This window comes from Gracilinanus agilis, chromosome 2, assembly GCF_016433145.1.
Source record: "Gracilinanus agilis isolate LMUSP501 chromosome 2, AgileGrace, whole genome shotgun sequence".
In the NCBI taxonomy this organism is placed as follows: Eukaryota; Metazoa; Chordata; class Mammalia; order Didelphimorphia; family Didelphidae; genus Gracilinanus; species Gracilinanus agilis.
The window spans coordinates 702,284,054-702,308,070 of record NC_058131.1 but is presented as its reverse complement, the minus strand read 5'-3'; the positions used below and the strand labels follow the sequence as shown (position 1 = coordinate 702,308,070).

Genomic DNA, 24,017 nt, shown 5'->3' with positions numbered 1-24,017 from the left:
ATATAATATAATATAATATAATATAATATAATATAATATAATATAATATAATATAATATAATATAATATAATATAATCCTTTATATATAATGTAGCAGCTGGAGTAATTCTGACTGTGGTTTCATAATATTTAAATTGTTTCTTTTGGACTGACTGCAGTATTTTCTCCTTGACATAAGAGCTCTTGAATTTGGCTATAATATTCCTAAGACCACTTTGCATTTTTAATTAAAGTTTTGCATGTGGCTGCTTTGATCTCACTGTTCCCTACTGAATCTGTGCTGTGCTCTTCTTTGTCTCCATAAAAATTTTCTCTTGTTAGGTTTTTTGTTTGTTTGTTTTGTGTGTGTGTTTGTGCTGTTTTGCTAATTTACATTAGATATTTCTTTTTACTTTTACTTTTATCTTAAAGGTAGGCTCTGTTATCAGCAGGGAGGAAGCACTCTCTTAAATTTCAGTTTTTTCATGCTTTTACCCTTAACTCTAGTTCTGTTTTTCTGCAAGTTTCAGCTCTTCCAATGTAGTATGATGGCCTATGGGCTTGGAGCTCTGGAAGCTACCTTCTACTTCTGATTCAATCTCCTCTAGGGATTGTTGATGCCTTGCAGAGCTCAGAGATCTGTCAGCTACCTTTTCCCAAGTCTCAGGGGCTTCACTGTGGGCTTGAGGAGGGTTCTGGACTTCCCCTTATTCTAGCCCCAGAAGGCAGATACTGCCTTGATCTTGGGTTGCCCTGAGGATTGGGTCTTTGACATTGATTTAGGCAGAAGTTCAGATCCTCAGTCTGGGCTTACACCAGCTTGGTCCCCTGTGGATTGCCCTTCCGTGGAGCTTGGGGCCTCACCACTAGCTTAAATTGGCCAGGTGCCATAGACATTGGATCTCACTACAGATTTGTGCCAGAGTTTGGAACTTTAATGTGTGTGTTATGGGATGATTTGCTGTTGGCTTAGGCATGGTCCTGGCATCTCAAATTTGGCTCGTGCCCAGTTTCAGAACATGGCATAGTTGGTGGGAGGTGGACTGCTTGAATTCCTCTCTGAATGGTTTTACTTCCAGCTTCTATTTCACCCCAGTGAGACAGACTCTCTCTGCCAATGTTTCAAGTTGTTTTCTACCAGAAACCTTGTTGGTTCTGTGACTCCTGCATTCATTTTGAGTTGTTATTTTAAGGTTGGTTTGAGAGGGTTCTCAGAGTGGTTCCAGCTTTTGGTGCTGCTATTCTGCCATCTTGGCTCCAACTCCCAGAAAGTCAAATCCTATCATTCTAATCTCTATAAAATTAAATCAGCTCATATGCATTTAGACCTTGTTATCATAATTCTACTACCAATTATAATTATTATCCAGCTAGACCCCTAATTTGTCTTTTCATTCTCTTATATTCCTGTTCCCTCATTAATTCTCCTTTAAATGGTTGACATACTAATCTACCTTATACACAGATTTTGTCATCATCATTCCTCTGCCCAGAATTGTTGAGTATTCTCAAGAGATAATAGAGAAAATCCTTAGATAAAGATGCAAGGTCTTCCACAGTTTGATGCTATCACAGTTTGCCATCTTTTTCTTTGTTATTCTCAAATATCCATTGGTTATTTAAGCAAATTGAACTACATACAATGCCTCAAACTTTTACTTTATTTCCCTACCTTTCTTAATTTGCATAGTCTATTGCCTATACCTAGAAGGCACATGTTCTTCTATTGGCCTTGGAGGCAGGAAGGTTCAAATTATACCTCAGAATTCATTAGTTATATGACCTGGAACATGTTCTTCAGCCTTAGTTTACTAATTTGCAAGATGAGAATAATAATGTGTTGTTGTTTAGTTATTTTTCAATTATGTCCAACTCTTCATGACCCCACAGTGGTAAAGATACTATATTTGCTTTTCATTTCCTTTTCCAGCTCATTTTACAGATAAGTAAACTAAGGCAAATAGCCTTAAGTAACTTGCCCAGAGTAACACAGTCAGTAAGTATCTGAGGCCCTATTTGAAATGAAGAAGATGAGTCTTCCTGATTCCAGGACCAATATTCTCTCCACTATGCCACCTGACTTCTCATGGGCATAATAATATCACCAACCTAATGGGGTCATATGTATAAAGTGATTTTCAAACCTTCAAGTATTATATAAATAGTGCTAGCTATTTTTATTCTTAGTACTATAATATACTTCCATATATACCTGTTCCTATGAATATTTATTAAATTCCTCCTTCCTATCCTCAGGTCTCATCTGCACATTATCTACTCCAGTGATTCCCAAAATGGGCACTACCACCCCCTGGTGGGTGCTGCAGCAATCTAGGGAGGTGGTGATGGTCACAGGTGAATTTATCTTTCCTATTAATTGCTATTACTATTTAAAAATATTAATTTCCAGGGGGCTAAGTAATATTTTTTTCTGGAAAGGGGGCGGTGGGCCAAAAAAGTTTGGGAACCACTGATCTACTCCATGCAAAGTTCCTTGATTTTAACAGTGATGACCATTTTTCCTTGGGGGAAGGAAAGGAGAAAGGATTATAATTGTAAATTGAATTGCATAGAATATTGAGCATATCATTTGGACATAAAAACTCTATGCTCAAATCCTACATGACCCTTGGGAAGTTATTTCACCTCTTTTAGATTCAACTTCCTCACTCACAAAATAGGAATGATACTAGAATTTTTATAGGGTTGTGAGGAATAAATAAGATAATATAAATGAGCACTTTTTGAAAAATAAAAGAATTATATAAACATCTAATAATATTATTATTAATAATATAATTTTGAATCATGAAGTTATATTTTTAATATAAAAGGGATATTTGATTTATTTAATCCAAACTTTTCATTTTAAAATTGAGGAAACTGAGATCCAGATAGGGTAAGTGACTTGTCTAAGGTTATGCAGAGAAAATATCAGGGCCAAGATTTATATATAAATCCTCTAACTCCAAATTTATCATTCTTTCTACCTCATACATTATTTGGTATTATAATGATTTGTGGATTGAATACATCTGTTTCCTAGAGTGGAAGCTCCATGAAAGCTTACTTCAACTTAGGCTTTATCCTAGAGTCAACACAGTGTTCCATATGTGGTAGATACATAATAAAAGTCTGTCAATTCTCAAAGTCCCATGCTAGAAAATGCTGAAAAGAGGAAGCTACCCATAATAATGTCATTTTGAAATGATGATCTTTCACTCAGGAAACTTCTTTGCACCTGGCACATCTTGGCAAAGCCCTCTTTTCCCTTATAACTTAATCTTGGCTTCTGGCTCATCTGCCTTTGAGCAGCACCAAGCATCTTAAACTAGCCTGAAAGCTCTAACCAGCTGCCACTTAAGCTCTACCATGTGCACTGACTCAGTGTTGAGAGCAATCTCACCTCATATTTTTACCCAGCATCAATTTTGTTCCCACTCCTGGGAGAGGAAGGAGACTTAAGTAACCAGAATTTTCATGATCTCTACTCAGAAATATTGAAATGAAATTAAAATTTATTTTGCTTTTATTTTTTTATTCCTACAGATTTTCCTAAGGGCACTGTATGTAAAGAAAGCTGGTGGGGAGGAAGGCCCAATCCACCCAAAGTCCATCTGAACATTTGGCTTGTACTGTTGATGTAGTGATCTATTTTTTCCTTTTAACTTTTCAGATATAATGGCGAGAAATTCTCCTGCTGGGCAACATCTAATTTTATAGACTGATAGACATGTCTCAAATATTTTTGGATATAGCCAGGCCATTTTTTTTTACATTTTCTTGGAGGATAAATGCCATACTGAGTGGGATAAGAAAAGACGGGGTTGAGTCTCAAACCTCAACAAAGAAGAAGCCAGAAGACATTCAGCTAAATATGAACTGAATACTGGTCATTAGAGACAAAATGATGCCATTGTATAGATAATAGAAATGACAGGCAGATACATTGCCAGAATCTAGTTTAATAGAATTTAAGGGGAAGAGAAAGAAATAATCACTTTGGAAAGAACTGTTGTTTCCTTTCTTATGAAATTAGAAAATAACAGAGTATGAAGAGATCAAGGAGTACCGCTACTACACATACACAGATCTATATATATAGCTAACAAGTAGTCAGTGTTTTCTTCAGGCTCTACACCAGGGGTCGGCAACCTTTTTGACCATGAGAGCCATAAATGCCACATTTTTTAAAATGTCATTTTCTGAGAGCCGTACAGTGCTCACAGTGCCGCTCCTGTAACAGTGCCTGAAAAAAAAAATTGACTTTGTGGCTACTGCAGAAAGAGCCATATCTGGCCCTCAAAAGAGCCAGATATGGCTCGAGAGCCATACATTGCCGACCCCTGCTCTACAATGAGGGCAAATCTACTTCCTATGGTGATTTCTATACAATATTTAGTTTGTTCCAATCATTACAGCTTATAGCAAACCTAAATCTGCCAGGACCTTCAAGTCAATGCTCCTAGTTCTGCCTTCTGGAGCAAAGAGAAGAAGGCTGATCCATTTTCCAAATGACAGTTGTAATACCTGAAGTTAGCTCTTATCCATTCTTGTCATCTCGCTCTTTCCCATGACCCCTAATGGATGCATTTTTTACTTAGAAGATGACATGTTAACATTATATATGTTCTATTTTATTTTTATTTCTTTCATTAAATAATTTTCAATTGAATTTTAGTCATCACTGGGGAATATTGTGGTCCATGTGTTTGATACCTGTGCTTTAGAAAACAGCTGATTCAAGTGTTCCTAAATCAGAGCCAATGAACTAAAATAAAATGCACATGTGTGTATGGATATGCACATATATTTACATATATATAAATGTATATATATATAATATGATCATATTATGGTGTAATTCATTTCTTTGTATTTCTAAATATTTTATTTTATGTATTTAAACCTACTTTAAGAAGGAATCCATAGATTTAACTAAATAGCCAAAAAGTTCCATGATACACTAAAGTTTAAGAACTACTGACATGGTCTAATTACCTCAATTAACATAAGAGGAATCTGAGTCCCTGAGTAAAATGACTTGTTCAAGGTCATGTAGTAATTTATATAGCAAAGCACTGACAAAAACCTCAGTGATAGAATGAAAGAATCATATATTTAAAGGTGGAAGATATCTCCAAATCTACTCTTCTTGATACAGATGAAGAACCTGAGGAACTTAGATGTAAAGGGATTTGTCCAAGATTATTCAAATGGAAAATGGCAGCCAGAATTCAAACCTCGATCTCCATACTCTCAATTCTGGACTCTTTCAACTTTACGCCATTTCATATGGATTTTTCGTTTGTTTGTTTGATATTTAGTTTGTTATAAACAATCACAGCACTAACCCCTCAGATTATTTTAAGTCATTTTAGTGTGTGCCATAGATTACCATCCTGGAAAATTCAAAGGCTAAAAGTAACTGACTCAGTAATACACCAGCTAACATTTGGGTGGAAATCAGATGGATTTCATATAGTCTTCAGAAAATAGAACTGTTCATAGCAGTAATAATAGTTTGAAACAGGATAGTCTTGAAGACAAGAACTGCAAAGTTTAGGATCTACCTGAATCTAAGGAAATCATTTGTCTTTATTAGAACTGGGATTCATCCTCCCATCTAAGGTCTAATGACTGAAGACCAGCGAAGTCTCACCATATACACAGTGCCATATATACTCATACCTCTATGAACTGCCATGGATGATAAACTTTTTTCTAATGGTTGCTATATCTGAAATCTGAGAGATGTTCCCAAATAGACAATGGGATAGAACGAGACATAAATAATACATTACGAAGATATCAATTTTGACTCACATGAGAGACCCAGATATTCTGTGAACCTCCTGTGAGACAAGGTACTTGAGATTAGGCACAATAAATATTGCCCAAATGTGATATGCCCAATGTTGTGATTGCTCTTGGCAGATTGCCAAACTTTGAAAATGAGTTAATGAGCCCAAAAGTCTGATTAAAATTAAGATGTTATTTTCCAAAAAGGTTCTTTGTGATTTATATAAGTGCAGCTTGGTTTTAATTATCCATAATACCACAAGGTATATTTTGCCAAGATAATGCAGTCTCCATATTAGAACATTTCAGAATAGTTTGCATTAACACATTTTTGAGATTCAGGATAAGACCTCCCAATTGTAGGCACTGTGCATAGAAATAAAATGTAACATTTTCATATTAGTAAAAGGGAAATTTATCTTGATAACCCTGAATATAGGATTTTAGCCTTTCCTTAGGTTCCATTATTTGTTTATTAGGAAATATTTCCATGGTGTGTAGTAGATGATAACAAAACATCTTTTTTTTTTAATTTTGGAGATGGAAATTTGGAATTATTTTTAATGGATGGGAAATGCTCCAGGGGTTTACAGATCAGGGAAAAACTAGGTATGCAAATTAATCAGATTTTTTTAATATCAAACTAATTAATGTTTCCATCTACTACTTTATTAGAATTTCCTTCAATCAGTATACCTTTATTATGTTTCAAGGGAACCTATTTAGGGAAAGTTGAAATTAATGTTCTTAAAACCTAGAAATCTAAAACCCCCAAATAGAAGTTTTTATTAAAACTGAAAATAGAGAAGAATCTGTCCAAGAAATTGAACTGACAATTTTGGAAAGCCATGCATTGTATAGAGATGGTTTCTAATAAGTCACTGCTCATACAGAGTAAGCAGAATTTATTCTGGGTTTATAGATTGAGGATTCCAGGGCATAACTCACACAAAGATCAATGTAAGTTTTCTCAAATTACTGAATGGAGAAAAGACCCTTCCATCCTCCAAGCCTGGGCTTTTGACTTGTCTCAGTAATAGGGAATTTGAGCCACTGTTCCACTATGTAATCACTAGCAGTGGGAACTGGTTGTCACAAAACAAGAACTCAAATATGCAGGTAAATTGTGGCCATCCCTCAGGCCCTACACCTGAGGCATCTTCTCCCCAATATCTAACCCCATTGGAAGCAATTAACATCAACCTAGAAGAACCAGTAGCAGAGACATTTTTGGGCTCTGGCAATCTGAACTCCAGCCACGTGTCACCACTTAACTGACCCACATTTTTACCATTAAACTGAACAATTCCACAGCCAGGGAATCCTAAGCAGGACTGAGTGATGTGGAGGATTTCCCTCCAGTTTTCATTGATCCTTCTTTTATTGACCTGTGGAGGGAGCTTGTGGGATTCTTTGGACTTAGTCATCTGGGCTTAGCTAAGGAAGGCAAGTCCTAAAGAATGATATCCCCTGGATTTAGATAGCAAAAGCCTTGGTTTGTGAGAGGTCGAAGGAAACAGAGTGTCTAAGATGATCATTTTACTTGGGGACAGTGCTGTAGATGAAAAGTGGTTCCATGTTAGTTAATGAAATTGTCTGAAGTGACCTTAATATTCTCCTTCCATCACTTTATATTCTTAATTAAAAAAAAAACATTTTCCCCTATTACACATAAAAACAATTTTAACATTTTTGAAGTTTTTGGTTCCAATAAATTTAAATATATATTTTTTAAGTTTGGAGTTTTAAGTTTGAGTTCCTAAGTTTTAAGTTTTCTCCCTTTCTCTGCCCCCGCTTCTTTCCCTCTCTTCCTGTCTTATCCTCTCCCAGAGATGGTAAGCAAACTGATAAAGATTTTGCAAGTGTAATCATGTAAAACATTAAGAATCCTTCCCTCACTCTCAAGGAATGATAATAACGGTTATAAGCAATGAAGGCAGTACCCTCATATTGTGTTGATAATGTTTTTTTTTAGATTTATTCAAAATGTTTAGTAGAGTATGGGCACCTTTAAGAATACTAATGGGAAAGATAGATGTAGAAATAGAGATAGAGATAAAGAGACAGAGAAAACAAAGATTCATAAATAGAAGAGAGGAGACATTTGAAGTAGTCAGACAGATGAACACAAACACATATGTACATACATATTTGTGAAAATTATGTGAATAACTTATGTGAAATATGTGAATAATTGTGTACATAAAGCATTTGCTCATTATATGGTCCCAATGATGATCAGGCACTAGTCATACATATCTTGACCCTATTGATTTTTTGTACTATCACTACTACCTCCAAAACATACTGTTCTTCCTTAAATCCCTTTAAGAATTCACTTCTGACTCTCCAGACTTTTATCACCACCATTTCCTAGAAGCCTAATCACTCTGGCAAATCCTTTGACATAGTGACCCCTTCCTCTGATTAGTCAATTCCTACCAGAACATCCATTTCAAAGAATGATGGAAGTCACCTATGGTTATAACTTCATTCTTTTATAAACTCTAACACTGATTTTTCAGACTTCATTTTTCCCACTGTCCCCTAGCAGCCCTGTTGGTCTAGAGGATCCCTTCAACACCATTCACCAAAAGAATTCTCACCCACAAAGATCACTTAACTTCTTTCCCTGACATTTTCTCCTGGCATTGCTACTGACTTTCTAGACTTCATAACTATGCCCTCTACTACTCTCATCCTTTACCTTCTTTTAGCCCCCAGCTTCTCTTTACTCCAAAATATCCAAGTTCCTCTGTGAATTTCTTACCCTGGAATATTTCCGAGTTGACAGATAATTCCTCAATCCTTCATTTCTTTCTCAGGCCATCAACCTTATAGTAGTTTCTCTTTCTTATTTCCCCCATCGTGAGCCCTTAGTGAAACAGTTTAACTCTATATTTTCCTCACTTATTAAATGGTCAAGGAGAGGTTGCATGATCATCTCTCTGAATTTTTGGAAAGATGATTCTAGAACTGGAGAGAAGGCTGGGCTAGATAAGTTCTAACATCCCTCCACTCCAAAAATTCTAGGATATTAGTATCACAGACATTTGTTTGTATTTGTTCAACTTGTGATTCCATCATAATAGATAACTTCCAGTGAGGAAACTCCTTAATTTGAATAAAATACTTTTTATAACTTATTTTCTTACATCATGTGTTGTCTGATGCATTGAAAGGTTATTTCCCTAGATAATATAGCCATTCAGACACAGGACTTAAGGAAAAGTTGCTGAGATTAACATTAAGTTGAGCATGAAGTGGGGAAATATAAAGAAAAAATACTCCTGAATACAGTTGCCTGAATGTGGAATGAGCATGCATGGGAAGTTGTTAGTTCCTTCTCAGAGTTCTTAAAGTAAAAGCTAGTTTCTGACTTGTATAATAGAGTGAAGATTCTTTCTATTAATGAGTCGACTAGATAGTTGCTGAGATTGCCTCCAATGCCCAAATTTTCTGATTCTTTATTCTAAGGCCAGAAGTGTCAAAATTCTTGGGCTCCACAGTTACATGCAGTGAGCAACACTGCTCCAAGCAGCTGGCACCATATTAAAATGCTGCTGGAGAATGTTTAACAAAATAAATAAAAATAAAACAAAACATAATGTTAACTGTGGTTTTTTAAGTCAATATATCTCCCTTTTGAGTCTGACACAATTCAACATTACCATGCTGCTTCTCAGTCACTGAAGCACTCACACATGAAAGGAGGAAAATTTGTAGAAAAGGCTATAGATCCAGCTCTATATTTCTGGGGGTCCTGAGTGGCGTTTAGTGGCGTCAGATGGAATTAGAACAGTCAGACTAAATGCTTAGCTCATAACTGCTCCAACTTGCCAAGGAATCTTGAGTTTACTATATACTGGTTTCACACAAAGAACACAGAGAAAGAATCACAGCTATGAAGGGGTTACAAATTACAAAAACCCATTAAAGTCTAAAAAGTAGAGAGATAGGTCCAGGGTCAAAGGCCAAATTCCAACCACCAATTAGTAGGAGGTTAATTCTGGGAGCAAAAATATATTTCATAGATATCCTAAACAAATTGAGTCCTATACTCTTGATTTACAGGATTATACCCGGTCAGATAAAGTCTTGTCTAGCCTCGTCTGTCTCTGGCCTTGATTGTCTAAGTAACCTATTTTTTAGAGTTCAGGCTTCTTAATTATCAAGGAGAGAAATTGTTAACTCAGTAGCTGTTGGTCTGCTAAGGACTCAAAGCTTTTCAATAAGTCTATAATGTTTTCCCAATAAGAAAAGGTATGGATCATAAAAGGGGTCAAAAGAGGGGTCTCAGATTTTTATCGATTCTCTTATTGGCTTCCCACAAAAGGCAACATCTCAAAAAACTCACCCTTGACATATAAGCTAAGTATTAAAGATACCATTTAGAGGGGGGAAAAGTCATTGAGATACTTATAAGGCAGATAGATTATAGATTTCACTGTTCTTAATTAGGTTCTGAAGGATTGAGAAGGAAAAATTCATGGCTTAGCCATAATAACCAAGTTGGAAAGGGGAATATGTTAGAGAAAAGGATGTTTAGATGGTGAGACAGAGAAGACTGGAAAAATTATCATTTTATGATGTAACTTCTACATGAACCTTTATGTTTCTTTGTTTTAGAAAAAAAAAGTTTAAGAGAGAGTTAATGAGAAAAATGTGTATCAACAGTTGTCACTTGTTGTTTCCATCAAAGAACCAGATGAAGAGCAGGAACAATGATGAGATTTATTTCTACTCTAGCTGGTATCACAGTTCATCCAGATCAGTGCCGTACATGTGAGTTTAATTTTAATATTCCTCTTAATTAACATCAAGGCCAACCTACAAGTAAATCATTCATTCTTTTCCCCTTCATTGCCTTGATTGGATGGAGTACTTTCTTGCCAAGTGTAACACATTCTTAATGGGCCAGGAAAGAAGGAAAGGGAAAGGAAAAAAAACTGATTTAAACATTTAAAGTTTAAATTAAGAAAAATACAAGAGTAAATAAAAGGTTAACCTGGTAACATCATAATAATTAGGGAATCTATTGATTCTACTTATGATCATAGGATCATAAGTGTTGAGAAATAGTTTCGAGTTGGTGACTCATAAAAGTCTTGATGTATATGGAATTGACGAATAGAATAGACACGAAAGGTGTATATGGAATTAGAAACTTTCTGTAGTTTCTAAAGGAAATTTCAGAAAAGGAGGATTTTTAAAAATAAGGATGATATCATATCTTGAGCTTTAGAAAAAGTTAAGATTCTCAAATGGGAACTGAAAGATATGGGCTGTGTGAAAGACAACAACTGGATTCTTTATCTTAAGTCACTCAAAAGGTTTATGTTAGAACTGGAAAGAGATTATGGAGATCAAATAATCTTCCCCCTCTTATTATATTAATCATAAATCTCAGACCTAAGGAAGGAAAATGGCTTTTGTAAGGCCACGCTATTAGAAAAACGGTAGGGGCAGGACTCAATTCTGAGGCTCCCCATTTCCTTCATAAGGATGTTTTTCCCCTTTCATGTGTGAAAGAGCTTAAACTTGAACTAGGTGGAGATTGTCCAAGTCAAAATATGATTCACTGGAAAAGGTATGGCCAGTCTATATACATAATAATAGCCATAAAACCTATTCCACACTGAGGTTCCATGAAGAGTGGTGGGCATATGTTATCAACAAAGGAAAGATCTAGGACAACTCATAGAGACTCATGAAGAAAAAGATTATCCAGTATCAAAAAAACAAAACAAAACAAAACTCACACACACACACACACACACACACACACACACACACATACACACACACACACACACACACAAAACAGATGGAGTCTAATTTCAGATTGAAGTATACCATTATGCTTCACTTTATTTCTTCCATGAAATTTTCTCTAGTTTAATTGATATGTCTTCTTCTTTCACAATATGACAAGCATAGAGATATGTATTATATGATAACACTTATAGAATGTATATCATATGACCTGCCACCTTGGGGAGGGGTAGAAAGGAGGGAGAGAACATGAATTGCCAAATGTCAGAAAATGATTATTAAAAATTGTATCAACATATATTTTATATATGCTGACACAATTTACAAATATATATATATATAACTATATATATATATAACCTGGGGGGAAAATGTGGGGTGAGCATAACACCTAGTAATAAGGATGTGAAAAATAAGCCTGCTCTATTATGCCTTTGCTGAGCTAAAACTACACTGTTGTTTTCAGTTCTCTGTGGCCTATTTTAATAAGGATATTGAAAAGCTAAAGAGAGTCTACAAGAAGATAACCAGGATGGTCAAGGGCCATAGTCATTAAGATGGGGATCTGTTAAAGAAAATGGGAAGATTAGCTTCCAAAAGAGATTTGCTAGTGTTGTAGTAGAAAGAATGCAATCCTCCTTACAGCTAGTTCCTTCCTTCTGTCTATTAGCTCAAATTTGTCTTGTTTTCACACAGTGGTTTATATGTTGACTTCTTCTTTAGAATAGGAATCAAATGAGGGGAGATATTATTTTTGCCTCTCCTTATATGCTCAGTCCTTAATTAAGTATCATCAGTCAATTAGATGCTTCTTCTTCTTTTTTTAACCCATCCCTTTCATCCAAGTGTTTGAGGCAAAATTTGAACCCAGGAACTCTCATCTCTGGGGCTGATTGTCAATCTACTGAGCTACATAGGTATCTCCCTAGTTCTTGCTTCTTGATTTACCTTGCTGTTAATAGTCCCAGAGAGTAGAAACAGGAACTGGATTAGGAAATTATAGAAGATACAAAGAGGGAAATTGTACTTTTTATAGTGATATAAAGGTCTAGTTATTAAAACATATTCCCAAATCACTCTTTCTGCCTCAATTTTCCCATTTTTAAACATTTATTAATATTCATTTTTTAGAAAAGTTAAGATGGTTACATGATTCCTGCTCCTACTTTCCCCTTCACCCTTTGCCTTCCCCCCACCCATGGGCAATGCACATTTCCACTGGTTTTAACATGCGTCATTGATCAAGACCTATTTCCAAATTGTTGTTAGTTGCATTGGTGTGGTAGTTTTGAATCAAAATCCCCAATAATGACCGCTTCAACCCATATGTTCAAGCAGAAGCTTTTCTTTTGTGTTTCTACTCCTGTAGTTCTTCCTCTGAATGAGAGTAGGGTTCTTTTCCATAAATCCCAGAGAATTGTCCTGGGTCATTGCATTGCTGCTAGTACAAAAGTCCATTACATTCTATTTTACCACAGTGTATTGGTCTGTATACAATGTTCTTCTGGCTCTGCTCCTTTCACTCTGCATCAATTCCTGGAGGTCTTTCTAGTTCACATGGAATCCCTCCAGTTTATTATTCCTTTGAGCACAATAGTATTCCATCACCAGCATATACCACAATTTGTTCAGCCATTCCCAATTGAAGGACATACCCTCAATTTCCAGTTTTTTTGCCACCACAAAAAGCACGGCTATAAATATTTCATACAAGTCTGTTTATCTATGATCTCCTTGGGATACAAACCCAACAATGCTATGGCTGGATCAAAGGGCAGGCATTCTTTTATAGCCCTTTGAGCATAGTTCCAAATTGCCAGCCAGAATGGTTGGATCTATTCACACCTCCACCAGCAACACATTAATGCCTCAATTTTGCCACATCCCCTCAAGCATTCATTACTCTCTCCTTCTTTCATTTTAGCCAATCTGCTAGGTGTGAGGTTATATCTCAGAGTTGTTTTCATTTGCATTTCTCTAATTATTAGAGATTTAGAACACTTTCTCATGTGCTTATTGATATTTTTGATTTCATTATATGAAAATTACCTATTCATGTCTCTTGCCCATTTATCAATTGGGGAATGGCTTGATTTTTTTATATAATTGATTTAACTCCTTGTATATTTGAGTAATTAGACCCCTGTCAGAGTTTTTTGTTATAAAGATTTTTTTTCCTAATTTGTTGTTTCCCTTCTGATTTTGGCTGCATTGTTTTTCTTTGTACAAAAGCTTTTTAGCTTCATATAATCAGAACCATTTATTTTACATTTTGTAATTTTCTCTAACTCTTGCTTGGTTTTAAAATCTTTCCTTTCCCAGAGATCTGACAAGTATACTATTCTGTGTTCAATTAACTTATTTATAGTTTCCCTCGTTATATTCAAGTCATTCACCCATTCTGAATTCATCTTGTTGTAGGGTGTGAGATGTTGATTTAACTTAATCTCTCCCATATTATTTTCCAAATTTCCCAGCAGTTTTTGTCAAATAGTAGATTCATATCCCAAAAGTTGGGCTCTTTGGGTTTATCATACAATATCTTGCTGATGTCACTTACCCCAAGTCTTATCCACTGATACTCCCTTCTGTCTCTTAGCCAGTACCATATTGTTTCGATGACTGCTGCTTTATAGTATAGTTTAATATCTGGTACTGCTAGGCCTCCTTCCCTCACTTTTTTTTTCATTATTTCCCTTGATATTCTTTATCTTTTGTTATTCCAAATGAACTTTGTTATAGTTTTTCTTAATTCAGTAAAAAAGTTTTTTAGTAGTTTGATAGGTAAATAGCTAAATAGGTAAATTAATTTGGGTAGAATGGTCATTTTTATTATGTTAGCTCATCCTACCCATGAGCAATCAATGTTTTTCCAATTGTTTAGATCCAGTTTTATTTGTTTGGAAAGTGTTTTGTAGTTGTTTTCGTATAATTGCTGTGTTTGTTTTAGTAGATAGATTCCTAAGTATTTTATTTTGTCTAGGGTGATTTTAAATGGTGTTTCTCTTTCTACCTCTTGCTGCTGTGATGTGTTGGAAATACATAGAAATGCTGATGATTTATGTGCATTTATTTTGTATTCTGCCACTTTGCTAAAGTTGTTGATTATTTCTATTAGCTTCTCAATTGATTCTCTAGGATTTTTTAAGTAGACCATCATATCATCTGCAAAGAGTGATAGCTTAGTCTCCTCCTTGCCTATTTTGATACCTTCAATTTCTATTTTTTCTCTAATTGCTACTGCTAGTGTTTCTAGTGCTATGTTGAATAATAGAGGTGATAATGGGCATCCTTGTTTCACTCCTGATCTTATTGGGAAGGCTTCTAATTTATCCCCATTGCATATAATGCTTGTTGATGGTTTTAGTTATATACTGTTTATTATTTTTAGGAAGGGTCCTTCTATTCCTATACTTTTCAATGTTTTCAATAGGAAAGGATGTTGTCTTTTGTCAAAGGCTTTTTCAGTATCTATTGAGATAATCATGTGAGTTTTGTTTGTTAGATTATTGATATGGTCAATAATGTGGATGGTTTTCCTAATGTTGAACTATCCTTGCATTCCTGGTATAAATCCCACCTGATCATGGTGGATGATCCTCTTGATTACTTGCAGGAGTCTTTTTGCTAGTATTCTATTTAACATTTTTGCATCTATGTTCATTAGGGAGATTGGTCTGTAGTTTTCTTTCTCTGTTTTTGATCTACCTGGCTTTGGAATCAGTACCATATTTGTGTCATAAAAGGGATTTGGTAGGACTCTTCCTTTGCTTATCATATCAAATAATTTGTATAGTATTGGGATTAGTTGTTCTTTCAATGTCTGATAGAATTCACTTGTGAATCCATCAGGTCCTGGAGATTTTTTCTTAGGGAGTTCTTTGATGGCTTGTTCAATTTCTTTTTCTGATATGGGATTATTTAGGTATTCCATTTCTTCTGCTGTAAATCTAGGCAATTTATATTTCGGTAAATATTCATCCATATCTCCTAGATTGCTATATTTATTGCCATATAATTGGGCAAAATAGTTTTTAATGATTGCCTTAATTTCTCCTTCATTAGAGGTGAGGTCTCCCTTTTCATCTTTGATACTGTTAATTTGGTTTTCTTCTTTCCTTTTTTTATTAGATTGAGCGGTACTTTGTCTATTTTACCTGTTTTTTCAAAATACCAGTTTCTAGTCTTATTTATTAATTCCATAGTTCTTTTACTTTCAATTTTATTAATTTATCCCTTCATTTTTAATATTTCTAATTATTATTTTTCATCTGGGAATTTTTAATTTGCTTGCTTTCTTTTTTTTAAGTTGCATGCCCAATTCATTAATCTCTGCCCTCCCTAATTTATTAATATATGCACGCAAGGATATAAATTTCCCCCTGAGTATTGCCTTGGCTGCATCCCACAGAGTTTGTTAGGATGTCTCATCATTGTCATTCTCTTCAAAGAAATTGTTGATTGTTTCTATGATTTCTTCTCTGACTAGCTGGTTTTGGATTATCATATTATTTAATTTCCAATTAGTTTTTTGATTTGCCTGTCCCAGTGCCCTTACCAATTATTATTTTTATTGCATTATGATCTGAGAAGGTTACATTTATTATTTCTGCTATTTTGCATTTGTTTGCAATGTTTCTATGCCCTATTACATGGTCAATTTTTGTGAATGTACCATGTGCAGCTGAAAAGAAGGTGTATTCCTTTTTGTCCCTATTTATTTTTCTCCACATATCTATTAAATCTAATTTTTAAGGATTTCATTCACCTTTCTTACATCTTTCTTATTTATTTTTGGTTTGATTTATCTAGATCTAAAAGAGGAATATTTAGATATCCCACTAGTATGCTTTCACTATCTATTTCCTTCTTGAGCTCTGCCTGTTTCTCCTTTATGTATTTGGATGCTATGCCACTTGGTGCATACATATTGAGCACTGATATTTCCTCCTTGTCTATACTGCCTTTAATTTGGATGTAATGACCTTCCCTGTCTTTTTAAATTATATTTATTTTTACTTTGGCTTTGTCAGAAATCATAATTGCCAATCCAGCCTTCTTTTTCTCATTTGACACCCAAATGATTTTGCTCAAGTCCTTTACCTTAAACTTGTGTATGTCCACCCACCTCATATGTGTTTCTTGTAGACAACATATGGCAGGATTTTGGTTTCTAATCCACTCTGCTATTTGCTTCCTTTTTATGGGTGAGTTCCTCCCATTCTCATTCAGAGTTATAATTATCAGTTGTGTATTCACTGACATTTTGGTATCCTCTCCTAGTTCTACTCTTTCTTCTTACACTATTTCCTTTCAAACCAGTGGTTTGCTTTAAGCTAGTAACCCTTGTCCCCTCCCTAGATTAACTTCTTTTTTTACCCCCTTACTTATTATTCCCATATTTTTATTTTTAAGGTCTAATGAATTCCCTCCCCCTTCTTCTCCCCTCCCATTTTTGACCTCCCTACTCCTCTGCTCCCCTTGGTTTATCCCTTATGACTTTCTCAGTAGGGTTAGATAGAGTTTTATATCCCTATGGATAATATAGCTACTCTTCCCTCTCAGGGTTAATTACACTGAGAATAAGGTTTAAATATTACCTCTTAATGCTCTCTTCCTCTCCTTCTTATGATAGTATTTGTTCCTTCCCCTTCCCATGCCCTCTTTGTGTGTAATAGATTATCCTATTTTTCTTCTTCATTCAAGTTTCTCTTGGTGTTCTCTACTTTCACCCCCCTCTTTCCCACCCCCCCATATCATCTTAGACCATTTAGTATTCCAACCTCTCCCTATGAATAATTCTTCTGATTACTATAATAGTGATTACTATAATAATGAATAAAGTTCACTACAGAGAATTATACAAAACATTTCTCCAGATAGGAATACAAATAATTAGATCTTATTGAAGCCCTTAAAGAGGCAAATTTAAAAAAAATATGAGTTTTCTTTCTTTCCTCTGTTTCTTATTTACCTTTTCATGTTTCTCTTGATTTTTTGTTGTTGGATATTGAACTTTCCATTTAGTCCTGATCTTCTATCTTTTTGAATGCCCAAACTTTCCCCTGGAAGTATATAGTTAGTTTTGATGGGTAGGTGATTCTTGGTTGTAGACCCAGTTCTCTTGCCTTTCTGAATATCGTATTCCAAGCCTTGCAGTCTTTTAGTGTGGAGGCTGCCAGATCCTGTGTGATCCTGATTGGTGCTCCTTGATATTTGAATTGTCTCTTTCTGGCTTCTTGTAAGATTATTTTATTTTACTTGGAAGCTCTTGAATTTCACTATTATATTCCTGGGGGTTGTCTTTTCAGGGTCTAGTGTAGTGGGTGATCTATAGATCCTTTCAATGTCTATAATGCCCTCTTGTTGTAGAACTTCAGGGTAATTTTGCTGATTAATTTCTTTTAGTATGGAGTCCAGATTTCTATTAATTTCTGCTTTTTCAAGAAGACCAATGATTCTCAAATTGTCTCTTCTAGGCCTGTTTTCTTAATCTGTCAATTTCTCATTGAGATATTTCATGTTTCCTTCTATTTTAATAGTCTTTTGACTTTGTTTTATTTGTTCTTGTTGTCCTCGAGAGATCATTATCTTCTAATTGCTCAATTCTAGCCTTTAGGGACTAGTTTTCGGTTATAATATTTTGGTTTTCAGCTATAATCTTTTAGTTTTCCTTTTCAATCTGGTCATTTCTGGTCTCCAATTGACTTGCCTCCCTATCCAGTTGTGAAATTCTGCCTTTTAAACTGTTATTTTCTTGTCAGATCTCTTCTTTCTTTCTCATCATCTTCTATCATTCTTGTCAGATCTCTATCTTCTATCTATCATCATTATCTCAGATTTGAACTCTTCAATAGCTTGTGACCAGTTTTCACTATTTTGGGAAGATTGGATGTGATTATTTGTTTGTTCTCCTCTACTGTTTGCTCGATTTTCTCGATTTTCTCTGTGTAAAAGTTGTCCAGTGTTACAGATTTCTTCTTGATGATCTTTCTCTTTTGTGGTTTTTGTCTCTGGCTTGCCATTGTTAGCCCTGTGCCCTCTCAGGTTTATCCTCATGCCCAGGGTCTGTTTGTGCTCTCTAGGCTCCAGAAGTCTCAGGTCTAATTGTTCTCAGGGTCAAGCCTCCTTGTGGTCCCCTTGCTTGTTCCTCTGACCGAGGCTCCTTTAACAGTCTCAGGGTTTCCACAGTCTCAGTTTCCACTGTTGTGCACCCCTCTGCATTAGGTCCCCACTCAAGGTCTGCTCCTGCGCTCAGGATCCATGGACGCAAAAGCCTGCACTTGCGCCTGTGCTCAGAGTCTGTGTTCAAAATCCAAGCTTTCTTTAGCCTCTTGGGGTCTTAAGTCTTGCTGCTCTCAGGAACAGGCCCTGGTGATCCCAGGTAGCTGCCAAGAACTTAATGGGTGTCCCAAGCTCGCTCTAACTCTTGTGTGCTGGCTTTAGTACTGTAGGTGGTGTGGGGTGGGGGAGGGGTTGCTCAGCTTATGTTTTAGTGAGAGTTGTTTCACCCCCTTATGGCATGGAAATGCCCCGATTCCACGTACCTTCAATTCTGTGCCCTGTTGTGGAGTCCCTTCATTCCTCTGGATTTGCTTTTATGTCTATTTGAGGAGTCCTATATGTTTCAGTTAGGAGGGGTTAAGCAGCTGCTTTTTACTCTGCCGCCATCTTAACCCAGAACTCTCAATTTTTCCATTTTTAAAGTAACAGGGTTGAACTAAATGTCTTCTTAGGTCCCTTATCACTCAAAATATATTATCTTATTGATGTTCCACTAAAGCTAATAGAAGAGATAAAGTTTTATTTCTATTAATACATTCATTTCGTGACCATGGGATGCAGCTACGTACTAGGCAGAGCTGTCATCTATAACAGAACACTTAACATAGGCTACAGCTGTCTCTACTGTTGATACTTGATGTATATCATACAAGGATAGGGAGAGAGCAAAATCAATGGGCATCAGAAACATGAACTTACCAGTATTGGTAAGGTAGTTAACATTCCTCAGCACTCCTTCAGTGTAAGCCCCAGGCTCATAACTGTCCATTTCTCCAGTAACAATGTGGGCAACCCTTGCAGCCCGTCCTTTGATTGCACCAGCAGCACGGTCTAAATTGTCGATATCCTGGTCTCTTAAAGCAATGATACACTTGTTGACATCCTCTAGGATATGGCTTTCTGTCAACAAAAAGGAGACAAGAATTTTAAAAGGGATGCATTTTCTCAATTAAAGTTAGACATGTTTGAAAATATCTACCATTTATATAGATCTTTATGGATTCTCAAAGTGCTATATATATATATATGTATATATATATATACATAATTTAATCTAGAATACCAATATTGAATATTTTTCTTATACATACATAGTGTTTTTGTGTCCATAGTGAAGAAAGTTCAAAATAAATGAGTATAAAATTAAATATTTACCTTTTTATAAGTAGTATTTTCTCTTTATTTATAAAAAGTATTTCCCTTTTTTATAAATATATATATAAATATAAAAAAATAATTTTTTAATTATAAGCCCATTTATTATTAACCTAAAATGTTGTTACAATCTATCCATGCTGTTTCATATAGATTAATTCCTAATTTTAAGCATGCTATTCTCTTTATAAAAGTAAAATAAAGTATTCCTTGTCTCTTTCCCTCTCCAGACCAAAAAAAAAAATATAATATCAAGGCATCGAGGGGAAAAATGATAGCAATAACTGAATCCTAAATTTAAAATAGGAGCAATTAAAGGTAACCTAGGATTTCTTAAAATATAAAAAAATAGATCATTATTTTTACTATCATTTCAAATTATTCATTGATATTTTTATTTAAATAGCTATTAAATGTTTATTTTTAATTTTTTTTAATTTAAACTTTTTATTTCACTTTTTAAAAATTTCAGGTTAGTAATACTTTAATTCACAATATAAAGATTTTAAAATATTATTTTTTTTAAATTAAAGATGAACAGTGAAATTATCAACTACCAGGTAATATAAATAAGGAAATTGTGTTGATATAATGTAGTTCAAAAAGCTTTTATGGAATAGTTTGTACCCAGTGGGTGCCCGAAAGAAAACACTTATTAATAAAAGGGAAATAAGTCATTAAGATTTAGTAATATTTTGATAGTGTCATTAAAAAGCCTTTTACAATCTGGTAATCGATCACTTTTCTACCTTTTATAGAACATTATATTTAGTGAATCCTGCAAGGATGGCCAGGACTGGGAATCAGCTGGGAAATATAAGCCTCATGTGGGGGAAGGGAGACAAGCTGATAGAACTCCCCTTCCCCCTCCCTTGTCAGAGCTGGACCCTGGCTGTTGATCTTAACTGAAGTAATGGTGGCCCAGGGGCTAATGATGCTGATCTGAGTAAACTTCTTCAAAGCTAGACTTCTTATCAGAGTAGTATATTCTCACAAGTAGTTGATGGCTTTTGTTGCTATCAAGGATGGATAATATGTTCAAAGATGCCTTCACAGCTGATCTCTCTCACAGGGTCCCAACTGCCAGAGAAGCAGGAAAATAGAGGCTGGCTCTGAGTAATTTATGTACAGGCCTATGTAGTTTAGATCAGATGATTCTCACACCAACACCAACTGAATTAGTTTAAACAAGGGCTTAATAACTTGAAGGGAATAGGAAAAAGGAATATGGAAGGAGAGTGGGATAGGTCATATCTTTCTAATAGTCTTGGTTGATTGCAGGATGATGGCAGGATGGCTTCTCTTTTAATGGGGCAGAAGACCCACTCAAAAATCTTGTTTCCCTATCTTCCTCTCAAGCTATTCTACTTCACTATATTAACTAAAAATAAGTGCAAAATAGTTAATAGGTGATGTTGATTGAAGATCTGTTAATATAGATGGATTTGTTGTTGACAAGTGCCAGAAGGATCACTTTGCAGCAGTATTGGATTGGGGTCAGTATGAGACAATCTTATTTGATTACCCATGAGGGTGAAAGGTATGATACCATCAAGCTCTTCTGGTCAGAGTTGTGCTAGGCCTCAGAAAGTAGTAGTAACCCACCACCCTCTTTCCTCCCAGCACCCCATACCTAAAATGAGTGACTCTCTCGTCTTGGGGTACTCCATTATATACCCATATTCTAACTGCCTTTAACTGCCCCTCTCTTGGGGTTCCATGGTAGCATACCCCACTTGGGATTCCTTAAGTTACAATCCCTAGGAATAAAAGAATAATCCCTTCTTGTGTTTGCACAGGTCTAGAAAGTATTTGTCCCTTAGTATGTCCTCTTGGTTTCCCCAACTTTCCTTGAAGGGTCCATTCATTTATCTTTCTCCTTTTTAAGTTATTCATCACAAAGTTTTTGTTGTTCAGTCATTTTCAGTCATGTTTAACTCTTTATGACTCTACGTTTTCTTGGCAAAGGGACTAGAGTGGCTTTTAATTTCCTTCTCAAACTCATTTTACAGATGAAAAAACTGAGGCAAACAGTGTGGGAAGGTCACATTAATTGTGAAAAGTATCTGAGGCCAGATTTAAAGTCAATAATAAGATTTTATTTTAATTTCAGGCTGACAATCTATCTATTGGGTCACCTAGCCATCCCATTCATCACAATGCCTCCCTTTTCCCTAAGTCTCCTCCCTTCTGAGATAACCACACTCCAGGAGATTAGGAGCTATTTGAAGGTAGGTAATATTTAGTTCTTATCTCCTTGCTCAGCTTATACCCAAGAAAATAACTAAGAAAATAGTTTTTCCTCTAAATTTTATTAGCAGCTTTTTTTAAGTAATGCCCTTATAGTGTTTTCTATGATCTCTCTTACTAAATTACTTGGTCTTTAAAAAAATCCCTTTGAAGGATTGTTTCCTGCTGGCTTGCCCAGGGTATCAAAAATGCTAGTTATAGATTAATACTATAGAGTAAGGGGGAAAAGTAGTTTAAATCTCAACTCTGCTCTTTTCTACTGACTCTGGCCAAATTGCTTAACTTCCTCATGATTCAGTTTGCTTTTCTTAAAAATGGGCATGAATCTATTCCAACTACTTCCAATGTAAAGGTAAGGATCAAGGGAGATGCTGGATACAAGATAACGTATAAGCACTGAGTGAATATCAGCTATTCTCATTATATTTCAATTTTGTTCAGAGCTGACATCTTCTCTTCAGTGAATGATTTTCTAGTGTGTGTTCCTGTTTCTTAATGCTGAATTCTGCTGGAATCATTTTATATGAATGCATTTCCCTTGGATTCCTTACCAAAAATATGAACATATTGTCTATTTAAATAAAATTTGAAATTCATCTTATAAGGAAATAGACAGGGGAACAGTGTCTGGGCATTCAGAATGCTGGCTTGGGGATTTCTTATTTTGCTTTTCTCCACTAAGATTATCAGCCAAAATGTTAACCAATTTCCTTAATTCTCTAGAACTGATTATTCTGCTGACAGTCAGTAGGTCCTGAAACTTCATGCAACCTCATTCCTCCCCAAAGTTCTCAGCTTGTTGTTTTTAAAATACGTGAAATAACTCCACCAGCAGTGCATTAACGTCCCAATTTTGCCATATCCTCTCCAACATTCATTACTCTCCCGTGCTATCATTTCAGCCATTCTGCTAGGTATGAGGTGATACCTCAGAGTTGTTTTGATTTGCATTTCTTTAATTATTAGAGATTTAGAACACTTTCTCATATGCTTATTGATACTTTTTATTTCTTTATCTGAAAATTGCCTATTCATGTCCCTTGCCCATTTATTAATTGGGGAATGGCTTGATTTTTTAAACAATTGATTTAGTTCCTTGTATATTTGAGTAATTAGACCTCTTTCAGAATTTTTTGTTATAAATATTTTTCCCAATTTGTTGTTTCCCTTCTGATTTGGATTGCATTGGTTTTTTTTATAATTTAATATAATCAAAATTATTTATCTTACATTTTGTAATTTTCTCTAATTCTTGTTTGGTTTTAAAATTTTTCCTTTCCCAGAGATCTGACAAGTATACTATTCTGTGTTCACATAATTTACTTAGTTTCCTTCTTTATATTTAAGTCTTTCACCCATTCTGAATTTATCTTGGTGTATGGTGTGAGATGTTGATCTAAACCGAATCTCTCCCATATTGTTTTCCAATGCACTGCTGGTGGAGTTGTGAACTGATCCAACCATTCTGGATGACAATTTGGAACTATGCTCAAAGAGAGATAAAAGAATGCCTGCCCTTTGATCCAGCCACACCATTGCTGGAATTGTACCCCAAAGAGATCATAGATAAACAGACTTGCACAAAAATATTTATAGCTGCAAATCTTTGTGGTGGCAGAAAACTGGAAAGCAAGGGTATGCCCTTCAATTGGGGAATGGCTGAAGAAATTGTGGTATATGTTGGTGATGGAATACTATTGTGCTCAAAGGAATAATAAACTGGAGGAATTCCATGTGAACTGGAAAGACCTCCAGGAATTGATGTAGAGTG

At 35.3% G+C, this 24,017-nt stretch overlaps 1 protein-coding gene across 1 annotated transcript in view; it reads right to left on the bottom strand.

Moving 5' to 3' along the window:
• Positions 1-24,017, bottom strand: part of CTNNA3 (catenin alpha 3) — a 2,010,564-nt gene that overhangs the window by 533,131 nt on the left and 1,453,416 nt on the right. The window contains exon 11 of the mRNA XM_044660319.1: positions 19,541-19,741. Coding sequence (XP_044516254.1) covers positions 19,541-19,741 — 201 coding nt within the window. The remainder of the gene's footprint in view (positions 1-19,540; positions 19,742-24,017) is intronic.